At 41.1% G+C, this 21,020-nt stretch overlaps 1 protein-coding gene across 1 annotated transcript in view; it reads left to right on the forward strand.

Moving 5' to 3' along the window:
* The window catches only part of LOC139462058 (KRR1 small subunit processome component homolog), a 100,760-nt gene extending 80,807 nt beyond the window's left edge, over positions 1-19,953 (forward strand). The window contains exons 3-13 of the mRNA XM_071243559.1: positions 4,412-4,487; positions 6,287-6,483; positions 7,680-7,814; positions 8,829-8,954; positions 10,233-10,316; positions 12,534-12,590; positions 14,739-14,906; positions 15,286-15,363; positions 16,077-16,191; positions 17,207-17,253; positions 18,627-19,953. Coding sequence (XP_071099660.1) covers positions 4,439-4,487; positions 6,287-6,483; positions 7,680-7,814; positions 8,829-8,954; positions 10,233-10,316; positions 12,534-12,590; positions 14,739-14,906; positions 15,286-15,363; positions 16,077-16,191; positions 17,207-17,253; positions 18,627-18,644 — 1,074 coding nt within the window. The 5' untranslated portion in view covers positions 4,412-4,438 and the 3' untranslated portion in view covers positions 18,645-19,953. The remainder of the gene's footprint in view (positions 1-4,411; positions 4,488-6,286; positions 6,484-7,679; positions 7,815-8,828; positions 8,955-10,232; positions 10,317-12,533; positions 12,591-14,738; positions 14,907-15,285; positions 15,364-16,076; positions 16,192-17,206; positions 17,254-18,626) is intronic.
* The last annotated feature ends 1,067 nt before the right edge of the window (positions 19,954-21,020 follow it).

The raw sequence follows: 21,020 nt of genomic DNA on the forward strand, positions 1-21,020 counted from the left end.
TGGGTTTCAGAGCTCCATGACATTTTCCATAAAATGAATGGAATTTCATTCTTAGTTGTCCCCATTCTCACACATAACATATATATTTAAGTCTCAATTTGAACGTGCAAATTGGAATCCGGTGCAAAAGCGAAATTTCAGTTGAAAAGTAGTTTCTGAGAAAGGTTTATCAACAAAAACAAATTTATGATAATGGGCAATGTTCAGCTTTTAGTTGGGGCGAGCGGGCATGAAGACCAAGTAATGTATTTTAACAAGCCTAAAGGTAGAGAGATTTACTAACCAAGCACCGAGTACTGTGTGAGGGAGCACACGAGCACGCGTGGTCATGCAATGTTTTTAAAAATCCCACTCTAATTTACTTGAACCAGCAACGTATACTATTCAAGGATGACTAGCTGTTTGATAAAAAAGTCCGACAGTACTTTATCCTAACATAAAGTAAAGTTTCTGAGTTATGTCATAATAGGCTGACGTGATCAGGCGTTTCAAACTACCTTTCTCTCGCTCCCCCCCCCCCCCCCCCCCCCCCCATGATCTAACGTGTCCTTGGTAACATTGTTCTATCATTCCTGTCAGTCAAGATGGCGCAATATCCACATTGAAATTATCGATCAGTAAAATAGTTTCTTTAACGGAGAAACTTGATTAACTGAACAATATTCCCTGGGAAGAAATATGTCAGGTGATGTCAACCATCTCCCATGCTGCGGGTTTATCTCGAACATGTTTAAACCACGGCGTCCGTGACACAACAGCCACGAGGTGGCAATTGGTGTCCACAGTTTCATAACTGTAACATGTTGCTCTGCGTAGGGTATTTAGCAACATACTGCAGTCAAACAAAATGACTGCAGTTCAATTGCTCATCTTCCGCCTTGTTCGTCCCACGTTGACGCCATTTCACGCTCCACGCCGTCGATTCACGTTGCCGGCATCTTCCCGAGGCAAGAGAGTTAACTGAATGTAAAAGTCCAGTTTCCACCCTTGCCGAACTAAGCTGGTATTACGGAGTTAGATTTTGGATGGACAAACGAGTCTATACATAGTCCAATCAAATTCGCGCAACGAAATCGAAATCCGGTTTGTAAACTGTCGTGGAGATTTCGGTCGATTGCAGGATTTACAAAGCATGTGCAACGCCAACTAGTTGTCAACAGATATTTTCCAAGTCTTTTCGTGTTTTTGATGAAGGTGCTCACGTGATTTGATGCACTTCGCGATGTAAGACCCGTTTTATCACAATATAGATCTTGATTATCGATCAGATCGTCTTGACTGGGCGCCGCCATTTTGTTTGAAACAAATGCAAGTGATACTAGAGGTCGAATCTGATTGGTCCATAGGGGAGGCCTACAAGGGACATAACTCGTAATAACTACTGGTGGCGCTACGATCGAGCCTAGGAATTCCAGCCTAGTTCGGCAAGGGTTGAAATTGGACTTTTAAAGTCAGTTAACTCCCTTGCCTCGGGAAGATGCGTTGGCGGTTACGGTATCATGGACTGAAACTAACTCGGTAAGCATTTCATTTCATTGCCAATGAGAGAGTTACATGGGGATGAGTCATAGTTGGAAAGATGTCAGCAAACTTTTAAAGGAAACCTTATCTTTATCTCGTACATGTATACTGATATGTGTACATACGAAATGGATAAATATTTATGAGTGAGTGAGTAAGTTGGGTTTAACGCCGCTTTTAACAGTATTCCAGTTATATCACGACGTGTCAGCTTAATGTGGGAGGAAAGCCAGAAGTGATGCAGGTCTCAGACGTTTACCACTTTGGTGAAACCCACGAGCACGGGTATGGTGCTGACAAATCTAGACACATAATCGGGGCGAACCGGGATTCGAACCCACAATCATAGGTTTCTGGCGTACCCAAGGGACGCAACTCTGCACAGCGAATCGCGGCGCCTTAGACGACTCACGGACTGGGCCACCCGTGCCCCTGTCACTTGTAGACAATGCAACATGTCCTTCTAACATATGATGTGCCAACAAACGAGGGTTTTTTATACCATGCCATTCAGTTAACATTCATCATGTATACCACTATGATTTTGTCAACTTTATACGTTTTGTTCCGGGTTAGAATAGGTCTTCAGGAACCCATGCTTGCCGTAACAGGCGACTATGCTTGTCGTAAGAGGCAACTAACGGGATTGGGTGGTCAGGCTCGCTGACTTTGATAATGCATGTCACCATTTCCAAATTGTGTAGATCGATGCTCATGATACCAAACACTGGATTGTCTGGTCCAGACTCGATTATTTACAGACCGCCGTCATATGGCTGGAATATTGCTGAGTGCGGCGTAAAACAACAAACCAACACCACCACCCCAAAAACGAGAGAAAAAAATATCATGAAATTCGTAAAAAGTCTTTGAATGTCCAAACGAAAGTGCTGAAATCACACAGTTGGTGATCGGATTCCTAAATAAAACAATTTGTAGGCGTGGCCCAAAACCTAAAACCTAAAACCTGAGGGTGAAGCCGTGCATGACAAATGTTGTTTTCATTGGCTGATATGTAGACTTCTGATACCAAACAGCTATACTGATATAGGAGTCAGGAAGCGGTGAATCTAAATGTATTGCTATTTTCTGTTAACACTACGAAATAACACTGCATACATTGCTGAGTGTGTGAAACGACCTTTGATCTAACTTTTTAATCGCCCTTTTTACGCTATTTGACTTCTTCAAATCTGATATTGGTCAAGCATTTGTGATTAAGTATACCCTAAAGTATTAAAATCTGCAGAGTTGCTGCGTATACTTAACTTGCCCGTTAGGAAGTCTTTGTGAAAACATATTACTAGTTTTGTTTTCATGATATGTTTGGTTACTATTTTTATATTACATATGTATTTAAATTCAAATGGGTCGTGTTCTCATTCCTGATTCTGAAGGATCAAGGTACCACATGCAAATAACAATGTGTTTCACCTTCTGGGTTACGTTTGTGCGCCTTATGGCAGTGTAGGTACTTTCATCAAGAGGTAGGTATGCTACAAAATGTCTTCGTGCCGTGATCCTCTGAATCAAAGTTATGTTATAGCTTGCCGTTGCTACAAGTCACAATCACCAGCGACACATATTATTGGCTATGTGTTACACAATGTACTTGCGGAAAGTATGTGTGACCAACTGAACCAAATATATATAAATACTTAATTTAAATCCTGCTTATTGCTGCATGGGATTTTGGATGATCACATTATGAACGGATACAAAAATATAACTTACTTAAGCCTAATTAAACTTCCATTTTTAGGGGTGTTATTTATGTTTAAATTTAAATCGTACTATAGTACTGTGTCTCCTAATGTAGGGGTGCAGACAATTAGGTGGAACAGCCCGTCAGCAAGCACCGTTTTTTTTAATTTACGTAACCAATTATTTCAAATTTGATTATAAACCCATCTCCAATAACACACAGGTTTACTTAGTCTTAAATGTGCAATGTTAAAATCTAATAAAGTTTGCTCTACCCACATGTTTACCCTGAACTAGTACACCATGGTCACGTCAAAGCACCCAGGGCATGCAATGTCGAGGAATATAACCATACTATATATATACCGAAGCCACCATTTCAGTGATATATCCACGAGCAACACTCAGCACCCTTGCCTGTAGGAGTTTCCTACATAATTGATCACAATTTTTCAGAAATCTAATTTAATCGAGCATTAAGTTGGTGCAAAGACGTATGTACGACTTTGGTTGTTATGAGATTCAGTTTGAAATTTTGTCATTTAAATACTGAAATAGGATGGTTACAGCAATGAACACATTTTAAATGCATGAATGTGCGTGAGTGCGTTTGGTTTAGGATGCCAGTAATCTCATTACAATGAGATCTTTCACTCCGATACGATACATCCATTCAGTAACCTCGCGTTGGTGTGGAAGATCTGACTTTAATTAGACTAGGAAACCAGTAGTTGCACGGCGACAAAACTTGGTGTCTTTTATGTGCGCTTCATTTAACATCTAACACAACATCTGCTTCTGTTACATCAATAGGAACACAATCTGGAAGGGATTTGAAAAGATATCCTATTTCTTCCGGGAAGTCAGCATTGTCAAATCAAGTATGAAACACGTTTAGATCATTTGTGAATATAGATTGTCACGTACATTTATTTCTTGCCGTTTTGTTTCAGTTCCTAACTGGAGTATTAAATTTACGCTTCGACAAGTCTGGCGAACTTTGTTTTCAGAAAACTGTTTTTCAATCTTGTTTTTGTATTGCATTAGAGGTAAGGACGATGAGCATTGTTTGCATTTACTATGAATTAAAACGGTTAAAGGTGCTAAGTTTGTTGCGAGGAGCTACTGTGGAAGAAGTTTAAATGTATATAAGCATTTATTACATGAGCAATGATTTCTCCCTCAGAGAGTACTTCCGGTCACTTCCGGCAGCATGGAGAGCGACGAAGAAACATCAACAAGCGAAAGCCGTGGCAAAATACGTATGTATTTAGTTATAGGTTCTGAAATCAGGACAGATTATGTTACATTCGAGGTCTGTGAGGAGATCAGGACAATCAGCTGCGGTGTATCGTGTTATCAGGCAGTCGATCTGCATTGTCCTATTTTCGACCACCATGTTATTGTTTCGTTGCAACAACCACAATAAACTGATAATGTGGTCAACTCTTAGTCATGCACATAGATCTCCATAAAATGTTGACAGTGTGGGCTCCGTGATATCCCTGATTAAGAACTCAGTCACACTTAATAAGTTAAAATGAAGGAGAAGGCATCGTAGGTGTGTCACTTGTGCCTAATTCCAGAGACCATATACCGATCAGTCTCTGCTAATTCATTTGATTTTTCCGCAATAAAATATGTTTAAATCAAATGAAGTATTTTTTTACAAGATTACAGTTTACCAGGCTTTGCTTATAGCACTAAGTGGCTCCAGCTGCCAGCTGTGGGTCTCACTTCGCCGATCTTGCATGCCTCGTTCAACCTTAGGGTTAGTTGTGTTAGAGTAGGTTAAATTTACCCAAATCTCAGAACCTAGCCCATGGATCACCCCGATTGACACGATGAAGCAGCCCACATTATCCTCAGGGTTTGGCTCCACTTACCAATGAAACACCCCTAAACAATCCAATGTAATTTGATAAAATGATAACAATTTTTATCCAGTAATGAATTTTGTGGAGAAAATGGCTCCTGCTCATGCACGTAAACAATAAAGGTAAACAATATGGTGCTGATCAAATGGTAAACAAGCACCAATGATGCTTATTATTTGTAAATGTTAGGCAACAATGCAGTGTACCGGGTGTTGCTTATATAGCACTAATTGGCTGAGGGTGCTGGCTGTGGGCCCCGTGTGGCTCTCACTTCATAGGACCGCCTCTGTGGTCTAGTGGTAGAGCGGAAGCTCCGAGGTTCTAACCCCCAGGCCGAACATACCAAAAGTTGTTAAAAGATGGTACTTGTTGTTACTCTGTCTGGCACTTGGCATTAAGGGGCTAAAACAAGGAGTGGTCGGCTCGGAGTCAGTATGCTGTGTCGGAGTGGGGCATTCATGTGAAACTATGGAGCAGTCCGGAGTAGTAAAACTAAAAAAGCAGCCACGCAAACACACACATGTGCATGCACGTCGCTATGTAAGTGCAAAAATCTTGGACGCGACGTTAGACCCCCTTTCACCTCACCTCTCACTTCATGGATCTTCAATCCTTGGGGTTGGTCATGTTAGAGTTAACTCTATCCTTAGCCCTTGGATCCCCCTTTGATGAAGCACACATTTATGATCATCAGGGTTAGGTACCCCTGTCCAGTCAAAAACCGTTTCAGGATCCTTAGGTCTTCAGCAACCCATGCTTGCCGTTAAAGGCGACTATGCTTGTCGTAACAGGTGACTAACGGGATCGGGTGGTCAGGCTCACTGATTTGGTTGATGCATGTCATCGTATCCCAATTGCGCAGATCGATGCTAATGATGTCAATCACTGGATTGTCCGGTCCAGACATGATTACTTACAAAGCGCCATCATCTAGCTGGGATATTGCAGAATGCGGCGTTAAACAACAAACCAATCAAACCTATCAATTCAGGATCCTTAGGTTTAGGTACCGATGATTATACCATAGGTTTCTGGTGCAAGGGACGCAACTCTGTACAGCAAATTGTGTCATGTTGACAACTGAGCCACCCAGGCCCCCCATATCACATAAATTACTGGCCGCTGTCATATAGCTGGAATACTGCTGAGTGGGTGTTTTCAGAAACAAACGCTTCTCTCCTCAGGTGTGAAGGGGAAGAAGAAGAAGGGTGGTGAGGACTTGCTGGAGGTGCCTGAAGGATGGAAGGAGCCCAAGTTCCAGCAGGAGGACAACCCTCACGGTGTCCTGGCGGAGAGCTCCTTCGCAACTCTTTTTCCCAAGTACAGGGAGAAGTACATCAGGGAGTGCTGGCCACTGGTGAAGAAGACGCTGTCAAACTATGTAAGGAGTTTACATTTTTATGTTCCTACTTTTGTCATGTTTTTTACCCCGGGGACAACTTGGGACATTTCACTATAGTGTTGCAGTGCAGTAATGGATAAAAATTAATGAAATAGTTTAAAGTTTACAAGCAGAAATACACTATTTACTTTTTATTACGGGGGCACAGGTGGCCCAGTTGTCTAAGACGCCATGATTTGATGTGCAGAGTTGCGTCCCATGGGCACGCCAAAAACCTATGATTGTAGGTTCGAATCCCAGTTTGCCCTGATTATGTTTCTAGGTTTGTCAGCACCATACCCGTGCTTGTGGGTTTCACCGAAGTGGTAAACGTCTGAGACCTGCATCACTTCAGGCTTTCCTCCCTCATTTAGCTGACACTCTGCAATATAACTGGAATACTGTTAAAAAGCAGCTTTAAACCCAACTCACTCACTCACTATGTTTTATTACAAAATAGTGCAACAACAGTAAGGTAGAAACTATGCAGCAAGGTCACGATATGATACATATCACGATACATAGGCCATGCTCCCATACATATCATGATACACATATTTATGTTAAATCACATGGAAACTTCTTGAAATAGCTAGCTGTAGACATGGTAGACACATGTTTGTAGCGGTTATTTTTAGTAGTGAACTTTGAATGCCAATTACAACATATTTTGGATATTTGACTGAAAAAATCACAGGGTGAGGGTGTCATTGAATGAGTAATAAGTAATATGTTTTACTAAGTGTATCGTCTTGTATTGATACAGAAAAAAAACGTATCGTGTATTGTATCATTGCATGAAAACTTTTTGTTGCACCGATGAATCGTTCTACCCCTAAACAACAGGGCTATCTGGTGTACTACACTCCAGTTGACAGACTATTTCCATTGTTAAGCATGTAAAGTGCTGGCCTTAACCATTTTTTGAAAAATTCAAAATATATTTGCTGAAAATGTTAAATTCTTTACCTGTGCATAAACATATCTGTCGACTGTTCTGTTAACTCCTCTGTTGTTGACTGTTCTGTTTTCGACTCTTCTGTTGTTGATTGTTCTATTGTTGACTGTTCCAGTGTTAAAGTTCTGTTGATGACTGTTCTATTGTTCACTCTTCTATTGTTGACTGTTCTGTTGTTGACTTCTGTTGTTGACTGTCCTGTTGTTGACTGTTCTATTGTTGACTGTCCTGTCTCCAGAACATCAAGGCAGAGCTGGATGTGGTTGAGGGAAGCATGAGTGTCAGGACCACACGCAAGATGTGGGACCCCTTCATGATTGTCAAGGCCCGCGACCTCATCAAACTCCTCTGTAGAAGTGTTCCGTATGAACAGGTAGGAAACATGATTGTCAAGGCCCGTGACTTCATCAAACTCCTCTGTAGAAGTGTTCCCTATGAACAGGTAGGAAACATGATTGTCAAGGCCCGTGACCCCATCAAACTCCTCTGTAGAAGTGTTCCGTATGAACAGGTACGACACATGATTGTCAAGGCCCACGAACTCATCAAAATCCTCTGTAGAAGTGTTCCCTATAAACAGGTAGAAAACATGATTGTCAAGGCCCACGACCTCATCAAAATCCTCTGTAGAAGTGTTCCCTATGAACAGGTAGAAAACATGATTGTCAAGGCCCACGACCTCATCAAACTCCTCTGTAGAAGTGTTCCCTATGAACAGGTAGAAAACATGATTGTCAAGGCCCACGACCTCATCAAAATCCTCTGTAGAAGTGTTCCCTTTGAACAGGTCACCAATTTACTCTGTTTGTGGTCTGCTCTGGTTCACCTGGATCATGTTATCATTATCATCCTTGTGATGTTGCATAAATATTTCAACATCAATTAATGTCAGAAATGCACCATGATAGGATCACACATTTCTGACTCTTCACAAATCAAATGAAGTTAAGCGACATTGGTTGTGGAGAATAGTTGGATAGGTGTCTGTGTTTGGCAGCTTGACTCCTTGGAGTTCCAAGGGCTTTGTTCCGGACCCATACCGAAGCTCTTGTAACACATGTGGTGTCTCCTTGTTAGGGAAGTGACTTGGTTGGAAATATGCCTCTGCTCACCCGGCAGTGAATGGGAACCCAGTAGAATAAGATGGTAATGTGACTGTTAGCGTTGTATCGCCTCACAAGCAGTTTGGGTTGTATACTCCCCGGGGAGCTGAGAATATCAAGTGCACACAGATCCATTGACCTTGGTGATAATGTAGCGCTTTGAGCATGCTGTAGAGTGTGGATTTGACACATTATAAATATGCTGATTATTATAACCATGTTTCTATGTCTATGTTGCCGTTGTGCTGCCATAGCCATGAAGACTAACACTTTGTATGTTGTAGGCGCTCCGTGTTCTTGAGGATGACACGTTCTGTGACATTATCAAGATCTCATCGTTTGTCCAGAACAAGGAGAGGTTTATAAAGAGACGACAAAGACTTGTTGGCCCCGATGGCTCCACACTGAAGGTAGAGATATCCTGTATTAGGAATACACATTGTATTTAGCGAGCCGCAATCCATCGGTCTGTCCGCTAGAGTAACTGCCCTTTGTCTAAGGGAAGCTATTTTAACCCTAGTCTATGAGACGTCACGGCCACGGCCAGATGTTGTTGACGGTCTGTCCTGTCATAACATTAAGAAGTGTAGTCAGGTGTACACACAGCAACAAAAAGAAAAAAGGTAACAATTTGAACATATTTCAGCCAAATCCAACTATTTATATTTGTGGAAAAGATTCCAAGCCGCAGAGGTCTACAAGCACAGATATGGCTAAAGATCACGCTTGGCTAGGCCCAGTGCAATTTATTGATTTTCGCAATTTACATCTCCGAAGTTGCCCAAACTTCTAAAATGCCTTAGCTACGTCACAGTTAGACTCTGTTTTTTCAGTATATAAGACTGTTCTTTTGATCATGAGAGCAATTATCCCAGTAGTTTCTCCAGATTCCCGATGGTTAATTCTGACTCGATCGCCGAATGACAAGGGTGACGCCATGTTTGTTTATGAACACTGAAAGTAGTCCCTACTTGACCTTTGATATGTGCATCTCTATCCGCATATGACCCCAACGGATATCGTTTTTATTCATTGGCTTTATCCTGCCGAGAAACGCACCCATTATATGATAATGTGAATATATGCACCATCATTATTATGTTATTGTCAAGTTTGTGTCGGGTTTGCTGTTGACATTGAAAACCAAGTCATCTGAGGTGCTTCATTTTGCTGCATAGAGTTGCCTACCTTAGTTGGGCATGGATGACTGGGGGCGTTGCATCACAGAATGAGATCCTTTGTTGGCACGGTTTACTTTGTCAGTACCGTAACCAAGCTCGTGAGACTTCAGTATGGATACAGCTTTTTTAACAAGGAGAAGTGCACTTAACATGCAATGTGTATTATGAATGCAAATAGTATTTTGAACAAAATAAATGTTTTCCCAATTTGCATGATGAGAGCACTTGGTTTAGAATCCTAGATGAATGCCTAGACTATGTGATGTTCGTGTCATGGCTATGTCAGTATTGTTGTGTCATGTTCGTGTCATGGCTATGTCAGGATTGTCATGTCATGGCTATGTCAGTATTGTCGTGTTTGTGTCATGGCTATGTCAGTATTGTCGTGTTCGTGTCATGGCTATGTCAGTATTGTCGTGTTCGTGTTATGGCTATGTCAGTATTGTCATGGTTGTGTCATGGCTATGTCATGATTGTCATGTTTGTGTCATGTGCTGTATGTTGCAGGCTATCGAGCTACTGACCAACTGCTATGTTCTGGTGCAGGGAAACACTGTGTCTGCCCTGGGGCCACACAAGGGTCTAAGGGAGGTAAGTGTGGATGAGCTCATTGAAAACAGATCTTTTACTCCGATCTCTACGAGTGGATCTGTGGACATAGAAGGTCTGAGTGAATACTGAGTGAACTTCCACTGCTTAATCTTATTGAAGATATGATTTCTTGAGCCAAGCAGATTTTATTTCTTTGCCATAGTTTTAACCACGGGAATGCCACAGAACACAAATATACCCTTGATGGTACTCTTCTTTTGGTGTAAATGCCATGGCACTCAGACAAGGTGTATACACAGTAATATAATGTAGAGCCTTTATCATTTCCATTTGGAACTGGTCACTTAACTTTGTTTCAAGAAACAGATATAAGAGATGCTGGTGTGAATCCTTCTTTCACTTATACCAAGACTTTAGCATGTTTAGAATCCTAGACCTTCTCCATTTTGATTGGTTTAGAAGCGGTCACGGTAAATGAATGAAATGCAAATTGACTCTGACCCAGGTCTGACATTTAGTGTGGTGATGTTGTAGACTTGAGTTACCATGGTTACTCAAAGGTATTCCCGGATGGGGCCTTCTATAAACCCAAGCCAGTCAAGATACCTCACACCACATTCAAGACAACACAGAAAAATGACTAGCTGTATAATGTTTCTGAAGTGGTATTGGAAGGATTGTTTGTAATGACTGTAAATTAATCAAAGAAATCAGATTCAGTGTAAAACATACACAAGTGGTGCTTCTTATTCTGTGATTTGACAGTCCCAAATCTTAGTTGACTGAATAGAAACACATCCCACGCTGTACATATCACATCTTGCATGCATCGCTTGATTATTTACCCACCAGGTGCATTGACAATGTTTCTGACCAAGCTTTGATGTCAGAATCAACACACTGTATAGTCTGGAAGGTAATTTAAGGTACCGACGTTTACTACAATCTCTGAAAACTATCGGACCTACTCCAGTCAAAGTTGGTATGAGATTATTAAACAGTCATACACAACTGGATACTACATTTAAAGACAATCGGTGCATGAATAAAAAATCTGTCTATTTAGCTATCACTATTTTTCATCAACAACCAGACCTATTCGTCACAGGTGGAACGAGAATTCATTGAAACAGCCATCTGCATAATGCTACCCCTGCGTCACAGGGCCATATGACACAGTTGAACCAATCAACTCAACATGAAAGGGTGCACGGGAATCACGCACGTTGAGACGACCAACGCTAACACCGTATTCATGTGTGTGTGATTCCTGTTTTCAGATATTGTAGTAAACGTCGGTGCCTTAAATTACCTTCCAGACTATACTTGCCTGTCACTACTGATTTGTTATCAAGGGAGGTAACTCATGCTGGAATCTGGCTCCATGATACTGATGGGGTTAACCTTTTTGGACAAAATGTCCAGCTACTCTCATCCCTTCATGGGCTCCGTAAATTAATTTTGGTCCCTACATTGTATTATTGTAATGGCTGGTCCAAATCAGAATTGACACATGCGTGGTCTACTGGATAGTGCGTCTGTCCAGGGGGTGGAAGGTCAGTAGTTCGATCCACGGGCTTGTGTGGCTACAAAAATGTTAAAAGATGATACTTGTTACCCTGCCTGATGCTTGACCTTGAAAGAGATAAAACAAGTAATAGTCGTGGGATCGGGTGTTCAGGCTCGCTGACTCGGTTGATGCATGTCATCCACTTCCGTGGATCGAGGCTCAAGATGTCAATCACTGGATTGTCTGGGCCAGACTTGATTATTTACAGACCGCCCTCATATAGCTGGAATATTGCGGCGTTAAACAACAAACAAAGTAATGGTAGGCTCAGAGCATGCCTGCATCCTACGCTTGCGGCTTCAAGTCACAGATCTGCCCTGATTATGATTCTGTATTTGTCATGGCTCTGTTCCACAAAGCGATCACAGCACTAAGGGGATAATGACTATTACCACAGGATCATGTAACTAATAATAATAAACAAACTCACAAAAAATCATAAATGATGCCGAAGGTGAGTTTGTTTGTTGTTATTGTTAGTTACATGGCCCTGTGCTATTACACTTTAACATAGGCTTGCAATGGTCTTAGCGCTAAGGTCGCTTTGTGGAACCAGACCCAGCACCATAATTATACTCATAGGTTTCACATATTAGACCTGCATCAGCAAAGGCTTTCTTCTCCCATGCTGACACAACGTGATGTACATGAAATACCTAACCCAACCCACTGTATTTGTGTTTCAGGTGAGAAAAATTGTAGAGGACACAATGAAAAACATTCACCCAATCTACAATATTAAGGTGAGTACACTACAGATGTATACATGTACAGTCAACTAGCGTTATAACGAACTCAAAGGGACCACTAACTTTAGTTCGTAATAACCGCTGTTCGGTATAAGCATATATACAGCATATACAGTCAAGTCTCGTTAATCCGACAATTGGCTTTATGCGACACTAATGATGGGAACTGATTAAATCAGTGCAATTTAGACCCTTTAATCCGACAGTCTCGCACTCCGACTCCGACACAGCTAATTTGCAACGAATTACCGAAATCACTCATTAATCAGTCTCGTTAATCCGACACAGTGATCAGCGAGTACACAGCCTTTGTTTTGATGCGAAATCAGCTGGTAGCTGAACGTCAGAATAACCTTTCGCGAACTATGACCTAATAGTGAAATGACTGACAGGAAGTCAACGTTAGCCACTTACAAAGCAGCTTTCTTAAGCTTTATCTGACATACTCGTTAATTCGACATAATCATATGCAACCATCAATGTCGGAACAACAGACTTGACTGTATAAAACAAAATTAAGTTTGTTATATCGGTAAGTTCATTATAAGTGTGTTTGTTATAAATGTTTACTGTTTCTTGAGTCCCGGCTTGCAAGAACAACACTGGTATATGCAAATAACCTTTTGAACTTGAGAGAGAGTGTGAGAGTTGTTTTTCGCGCAGCCCCTCATGGTTTATTCTCCCTGCAGTGTTTTATTGTACGATAAACAACTCCCATTTGTCGTTTATTTCTTATGAGATATCAACATTATGTTCAACTTTTTTAATAATGTTGATATAATGGTCAAGCTTTACAAACATTTACCCGCATTTAAATAAGGATGACTCCGTGAATACAATCTGACCTCGGCATTGGGGGACGAGGCTATTTAATGAACAATGGGGATATGTTTGGTATTCTCACAATTTTCATGTTGAGTATCTGTACCTTTTCTCCCTATGCCATTTGCCATATCTCTCCCACTTTGGGTGTGATTGTTCGCCCATTGCATTTATTTACGTTGCACAGCTGCATCTGTGGAGAACAACTCACTAGACACTTCCCTCTCAAAAATTACGTCGTCCAATTTATGACGTCATCAAGTTGTGAGCACATGATGTTTTCAAATCTCCAGAAATGACGTCATGATAGAACAATGTTGCATCTTGAAATAGACCATGCTTCGTTCTTCATTTTTCTTTGCGATTTTTCATGTAGCTATCTTAAATTTCTGGCTAAAAACCTTAATTTTTTACTGTAAATTAATATACATAATGCATTGTGTTGCACAGACACCAGGATACCAGCCAATAGGTATTTTGATTCACATGGTGCAACCTATCGTCATTCTGTTTTCGTATGTGTCTGATATTATTTTTCAATATCATTATTTCTTTTGGGAAGTGGCATCACCACATCAATCTGTTTTTTGTTTGTTTGTTTGTTATTTAACGCCACACTCAGCAATATTCCAGCTATATGACGGCGTTCTGTAAATAATCAAGTTTGGACCAGACAATCCAGTGATTGACATCATGAACATTGATCCACGCAATTGGGATACAATGACATGCAACAAACACATTAATCTGTAACATCAGTAACGTTGCATGGATTTTCTCTTGCACGTAAGTGTAACTTGATTGGATGGTTATTTTTATTATCATGTCATTCAAATCAAAACACAGCTGTGGTAGCGAATGGGTAAATGTATTTATCATAACAATATATAGATGGTTTGTTTGTTTTTTAATGCCACACTCAGCAATATTCAAATTATATAACGGCGGTCTGTAATTAATCGAATCTGGACCAGACAATCCAGTGATTAGCATACGATAACTACATCAACCAGCGCGCCTGACCGCCCAATCCCGTTAGTCACCTCTTTCGACAAGCATAGTCACCTCTTACAGCAAGCATGGGTTGCTGAAGACCTATTCTAACCCGGGTCTTCATAGGTTAAAAATATATAGATGTAATTCCCTGGATAAGCAAGGATGTACAAAATAATGTGATAAAACTGCATCAGGACCAAAGTTTAAGTAGGTCTCCAGCATCCTAGTGTTTGTAGTAAGAGGTGATTGTCGATTGTCTGGAAGTGGCATCAAACAAGAAACAAACATATATGCATTAATTTGCATACATTTATGTTACTGCAGACACTAATGATAAAGAGAGAGCTTGCAAAAGATCCAGCCCTTAAAAACGAGAGTTGGGACCGATTCCTGCCAAAGTTCAAAAAGAAGAATGTGAAGAGGAAGAAGCCGAAGAAAGTCCGGACAAAGGCAGAATACACACCATTTCCTCCTCCACAACCAGAGAGCAAGGTAACATTGTACATTCCCTCCTCCACAACCAGAGAGTAAGGTAACATTGTACATTCCCTCCTCCACAACCAGAGAGCAAGGTAACATTATAGATTCCCTCCTCCACAACCAGAGAGTAAGGTAACACTGTACATCCCCTCCTCCACAACCAGAGAGCAAGGTAACATTGTACATTCCCTCCTCCACAACCAGAGAGCAAGGTAACATTGTACATCCCCTCCTCCACAACCAGAGAGCAAGGTAACACTGTACATTCCCTCCTCCACAACCAGAGAGCAAGGTAACATTGTACATCCCCTCCTCCACAACCAGAGAGCGAGGTAACACTGTACATTTCATCATGTTCATCATGTTCATCATGTCTGGCTGTGTGTTGCAGATGGACAAGGAGCTGGCTAGCGGAGAGTATTTCCTCAAGGAGGATGAGAGGAAGATGAAGAAGGCCATGGAGAGGAAGGTCAGTTTTGTTATACCTCCTTGTGGGGGTTCCAGGTCAGAATGTGCTCCAGCACCCCACTGCTAGGCATATAAGGCATTCCTAAATTAGGAACCTGTATGGATTCAGTATTGGAATTTGCCCCGAGCAACCTGTTCTAGTCATGAGGGGCGATGGATCGGGAGGTCAGCCTCCGTGACTTGGTAGATGGCGACTTTACGACATGGGTCATTGTTCATCATATATATCACTCGATAGTCCAAAGAGCTAGTGCTCTGTCGTGTGAGGAAAAACAATTGTGTTCCTTGTATTCGTGTTTTAAAATTTACAAGCAGAAATACACTGTTTTATTATGGGGGCACGGGTGGCCCAGTTGTCTAAGGCGTCGGGATTTGCTGTGCAGGGTTACGTCCCTTGGGCATGGGAATGATTGTAGGTTCGAATCCCGGTTTGCCCCGATTATGTTTCTAGGTTTGTCAGCACCATACACATGCTCGTGGGTTTCACCGAGGGCCAAGGCATTGGTAAATGTTTGAGACCTGCATCACCTGGAATACTGTTAAATGCAGCGTTAAACCCATCTCACTCACTGGCTCACTGTTTGTAAACAATGTAAAGTTACTATTTTAAGTCCCATGTTTTCAAGAGGGATAGTGCTCATTTGCACAAGGAGAGTCAACTGTATGCATCAAATTCCTTGTGGAAAGTCAATGAAATAATTCTGTGTATTCCAGAGGGCTAGTGCTCAGTCGGGCAAGGAGAGACAAATAGCCAAGAGGGCCAAGGCATTCATTGCTCCAGAGGAACCTGCCAGGAAGGGGGTCAAGAAGGACACCCCGGGCAAGTCAGGTAGATACAGACTCAGACGTTTCAGATAGCTGACATAATTCATGTCTTGTTTCCCATATTTGGGCAATTTTGCCAGTTCTGTGATATGCCACAGTACAGAGTTATGTCCCTTAGGTGTGCCATGATCCTATGAATTTGGAATCAAACCCCACATTCATCTTGATTCTGATCCTTGGTTTGTCAGCATCATGCCTGTAACAGGAAGTAATACGGTTCTAAGACATGCATCACTTTGGGTTTCCTCTAACATTAAAGTGGCATGCTGTGATATAGCAGAAATACTGTTTGAATCACTCTCTCTGAAATATTGAATGATTTTCCCACTTGTGTAATGTGATGTACTTTGCTGTGGAATCTGCTAGTCATGGCACTCCTGATTATGTCACCGCAAAATGGAGGGGTTATTGTTTTTGGCTGGGTACCCATTGGCGTTGGCATCTGCATTGGTGTCTGCATTGGTGTTCCCATCCAGTTCAGAGCCATATCAGAGCCAAATCTTGAAAACCCTGTTTTTCAACAAAACTTGGCAGAACATTGATCATCAGCTTGACTGGTGCTGTTTTCTACTTTGAGATTTTTCAAAATTTTATTTTGTTCCGTTGCCATGGAAACAATTTGGACTTAGTCTCAAACAACTCTAGGCATCATGTCCAAGCCATAACTCTGAAACTAAGAAATATTTATGCATGAAAATATGCATGTGCAATGACCACATGCTGAAATATTGCCTTTTTTTAATTTCTTCCGTTTCCATAGAAACAATTTGGATTAATGTATAAAAAGGGGCGGTGACATGTAAAAACAAATTCTAGGTAGCATTGTTTCTAAATCCTTGGTCTGTCAGCACCTCCCTTGCTTGTAAGTTTCGTGAAAGTGGGAAATGTCTACAAGCTCTTAGGGCTTTCTGCCTACATCAAGCTGACATACTGTGACATTAAAGAATCAATGTTCAAACCAGACTTTAGTCCCATTCAATTAATCCAAATTTACAATTTCCAACGATGATGTGTTTCAGCTGATGTTGACATTGCAGCACTCAAGAGGAAGATAAAGAAAGCTCAGGTCTGTCCTTTGCATTTTCCATTTTTTTTCAAATATTAATCATGAACGACATACCCTTTGGGAATATGAGTAATATCAACATTTATAATCTTAAATGTCAAACTCTGCCTGTCTATCCCAATTATTGTTTTAGAAAGTTACTGTAGTTTATCTTTACCACACTATAAACTTCTCAGTGATATCCAAAGCACATAATAAAAAGGACAATATATATAATGGATGGGATATTTTTTCTCAGTTCAGGAAGAAGTGGACACAAATCAGTACCAAGTCAGCTTTCATCAAGTTGATTCTTGTAGTGCCCTCTTTGTTTAATTTCAAGTGACACTTGCTGTATTTTGTAGAGAATTTGACAAGAGTTAAAGAATATCGATATTGACATGTGTTTTTGAATAAAGATTCCTCACGAGTTGGAAAGTACATCTAAGGGAAGTTCATTCTTTGAGGACGCTTTCTCTCTGTAATGCATCAGCCTGTGTTATGCTGTTAAATCTTCTAGAAGGAACACCAAATTATTCCAGTAAAAACGTTGCCAGGAAGGAAAGGCCCTAATAGACTTTAACCAACCTATCAGAAAAGTATCTTCTCTATCTGAAGGTACCAGCCCTATTAGAAAGTTACAATTCCCAAAAGAAAGGTACCAATTCTATCTGAAGGTACAGGCCCTATCAAAACTGAACCATCCCCGTCAGAGAGTTACAATCCCTATGAGAAAGGTGCAGGTTTGATTATAAAGATACCACCTCTGTCAGACAGGTTCATTCCCCATGACGAGGACACCAGCCTATCCAGAAGTGGGTCTTTCCTTCTTACTGAAACATGATTGTCATAGGTTTAGGGTGGAAGGGAGTCTGTATTGACCTTTATAATATAAGATATGAATGTTCACAATAGATCTACTATCTGTAAAGGTGAGGTGAGGTGAAATTGGGTTTAACGTCGCGTCCAAGATATATAGCGACGTGCATGCACGTGTGTGTGTGGCTGCTTGTACTAGTCCGGACTGATGCCGATTTATAGTGCTAGCACACAGACACACTCAGACACAGTATACTGACTCCAAGCGGACCAGTCCTTGTTTTAGCCCTTTAATGCCGAGTGCCAGACAGGGTAACAACAAGTACCATCTTTTAACGTCTTTTGGTATGACGCGGCCGGGGATCGAACCCCGGACCTTCCGCTCTCCGGGCGGACACTCTACCACTAGACCACAGAGGCAGTTACTATCTGTAAAGAAACTAGACAAAAAATCTCCATGAAATTCTGGGAAGCAGTACCTTTCAGAGCTTGTTGCATCTACAAACAGTAGGGCAGTATAGGACACGTATGGAAATATGCTGCTAGAACAAATGTTGATCTTTTTCATTTTACAGAAAAAGAAGATATCATGAAAAAGGACTGGAAAGGATTGTTGATGAAGCATGGTGGAAAGCACAACTGTGGCAATGTTGTAAACCTCGTGTCTGAACAGTGAAGCGCTGTGATTTGGTGACATCACTACCAATCTGGATTCTGCAACAATTGTCCCAAGTTTGAATAGAGTGTATATATGTGTATTTCATGAAATCACTGCCTTTAAATTCTTGGCAGTTACTTGCTGTGTTTCACGACTTTTGTGGCTGAAGACTTCAAAATGTCACAGGGAGACAAGTGGTGGTTTTGTGAAAATAAGTCTATCCAAGTAACTTGGAGTTATCTCCCCTGTGCTGCCGCCAGATGGCAGGAGTGAAGATTTCAGGAGCAGCACTAATGGTGTTTCAATTAATCCATTTCATCAACGTCTAGTCGTATGTCTTCCAACATTGATTAGCCATTTAGGATGCATTAACATCGACCCTGTTTGGGGGTTTTAGGGAAAGGTTTGAAACACAACATCTGGGTCGTCCTCCATATTGAGGGACGCTGGGGTAGCCCACTGGTTTAAACATCCGATGGTCAGGAGGAAGGTGGGGTTGGATAGAGTGGGTAATCCCATTTGTGGTGTCTCCCACTGTGTTTAAGAAACATAGGACTTTATTGATAACAATTTCTTGTTTTTTGCATTTACCAACTTCAATATAGATTTGTTCACCATTATCAAGCTGGAGTGACTGCAACCATGTAAGGAGAGGTCAATTTTCATGATATCAGTGTTCGAAATAGATATTGGCCAGTAGGCCCGAGGGCAACATACTTGTTTTTGGGCTGATACTTTTAAATTTCAGCAGGCCCTTACGGCCTGAAGTTTATTATTGATTAAACATTATTTAAGTAATGTGATAAACATAACTTTCATATTTATTATCAGTAGGATTTGATTTTTCAAATGATGTAAGACATAGTTGCAAAATGTTTGTAAGCTGATAATTTCCTGATAAATGTAGGCTTCGTCTATCACAACAGAGTCTCTGGGAACTCAGTGTGATAGCAGTAAAAGCTTCTGGTTGACTGGATTGTGTTGTAATTTATATTTCAAGAGTATGTCTCCCTGCTTCAGCTGAAATGTTTGGGCCTACAGTTTTTTTAAATGTGCTGGTCCTTAAGGCTCTGTGTTAACTCTGCTGAGTTTCAGACATTGTATGATATGTTGCATCTTCCCGAGGCAAGAGAGTTAACTGACTACAAAAGTCCAGTTTCCACCCCTGCTGAGGGGGTCAGGGGTGGCCCAGTTGTCTAAGGCGCCGCGATTCGCTGTGCAGAGTTGCGACCCTTGGCCACGCCAGAAACCTATGATTGTGGGTTCGAATCCTGGTTCGACCTGATTATGTTTCCAGGTTTGTAAGCACCATACCCGTGCTCGTGGGTTTCACTGAAGTGGTAAACGTCTGAGAACTGCATCACTTCAGGCTTTCCTCCCACATTAAGCTGACACTCCGTGATATAACTGGAATACTGTTAAAAGCGGCATTAAACCCAACTCACTAACTCACTCACTCAAATCGTGCAATGAAATCAAAATCCGGTTCATAAACTTCAGATTTTGGTCGATTTCAGGATTCGCAAACCATGTGCACCGCCAGCTTGTTGTCAACAGATATTTTCTAAATCTTTTCATGTTTTTAATCAAGGTGCTCACGCATTTCGCGATATAAGATTTGTTTTATCACAATATAGATCTTGTTTTTTGATCAGACCATCCTGACTGAGCACCGCCATTTTGTTTGAAGCAAATGCAAGTAATGCAAGAGGTGGAATCTGATTGGTCAATAGGAGAGGCTTAGAAGTGACATAACTGGTAATAGCCACCGCTGGCACTACCATCGAGCCCAGGAATTCCAGCCTAGTTCGGCAAGTGTGGAAACTGGACTTTTAAAGTCAGTTAACTCTCTTGCCTCGAGAAGATGGATATGTTGTGATAAGCAGCACATTGACATTAACATGTACAAGATTCCCGGCAGCACATCACTAGGTTGTGGTCAGTTCAGCTGGATAGGATTGTAAGAATCTACATGGACACATCGCTAGTTGTTATCCATAAAAGTGTATGTTTCTTATCAACTTTTAGAATGCTGATCAAACTGTTCCCACTTTGTTATTGATGGAATAGTGCAAAAAGAGGCATAATATATTCACTCGCTCCTCTATATTGCTTAAGTGAATTTAATTCAAACTGATATAAAGATGGAAATGATAAAATGGTTTGCTTTGACTTACAAAAGTGGGGGTCAAAGCCCGGGGATAATTAATTTCAAAGGTTCTGACAGATGAAATGAGGGTCCTGTTCAGTAATGAAATGGTGTAGATACTGTACTGTACTGTGAGATTTGATTATTATCACAGTTGATTAT

This window comes from Haliotis cracherodii, unplaced genomic scaffold (assembly GCF_022045235.1).
Source record: "Haliotis cracherodii isolate W230 unplaced genomic scaffold, xgHalCrac1.p SCAF_15, whole genome shotgun sequence".
NCBI classification, from domain to species: Eukaryota; Metazoa; Mollusca; class Gastropoda; order Lepetellida; family Haliotidae; genus Haliotis; species Haliotis cracherodii.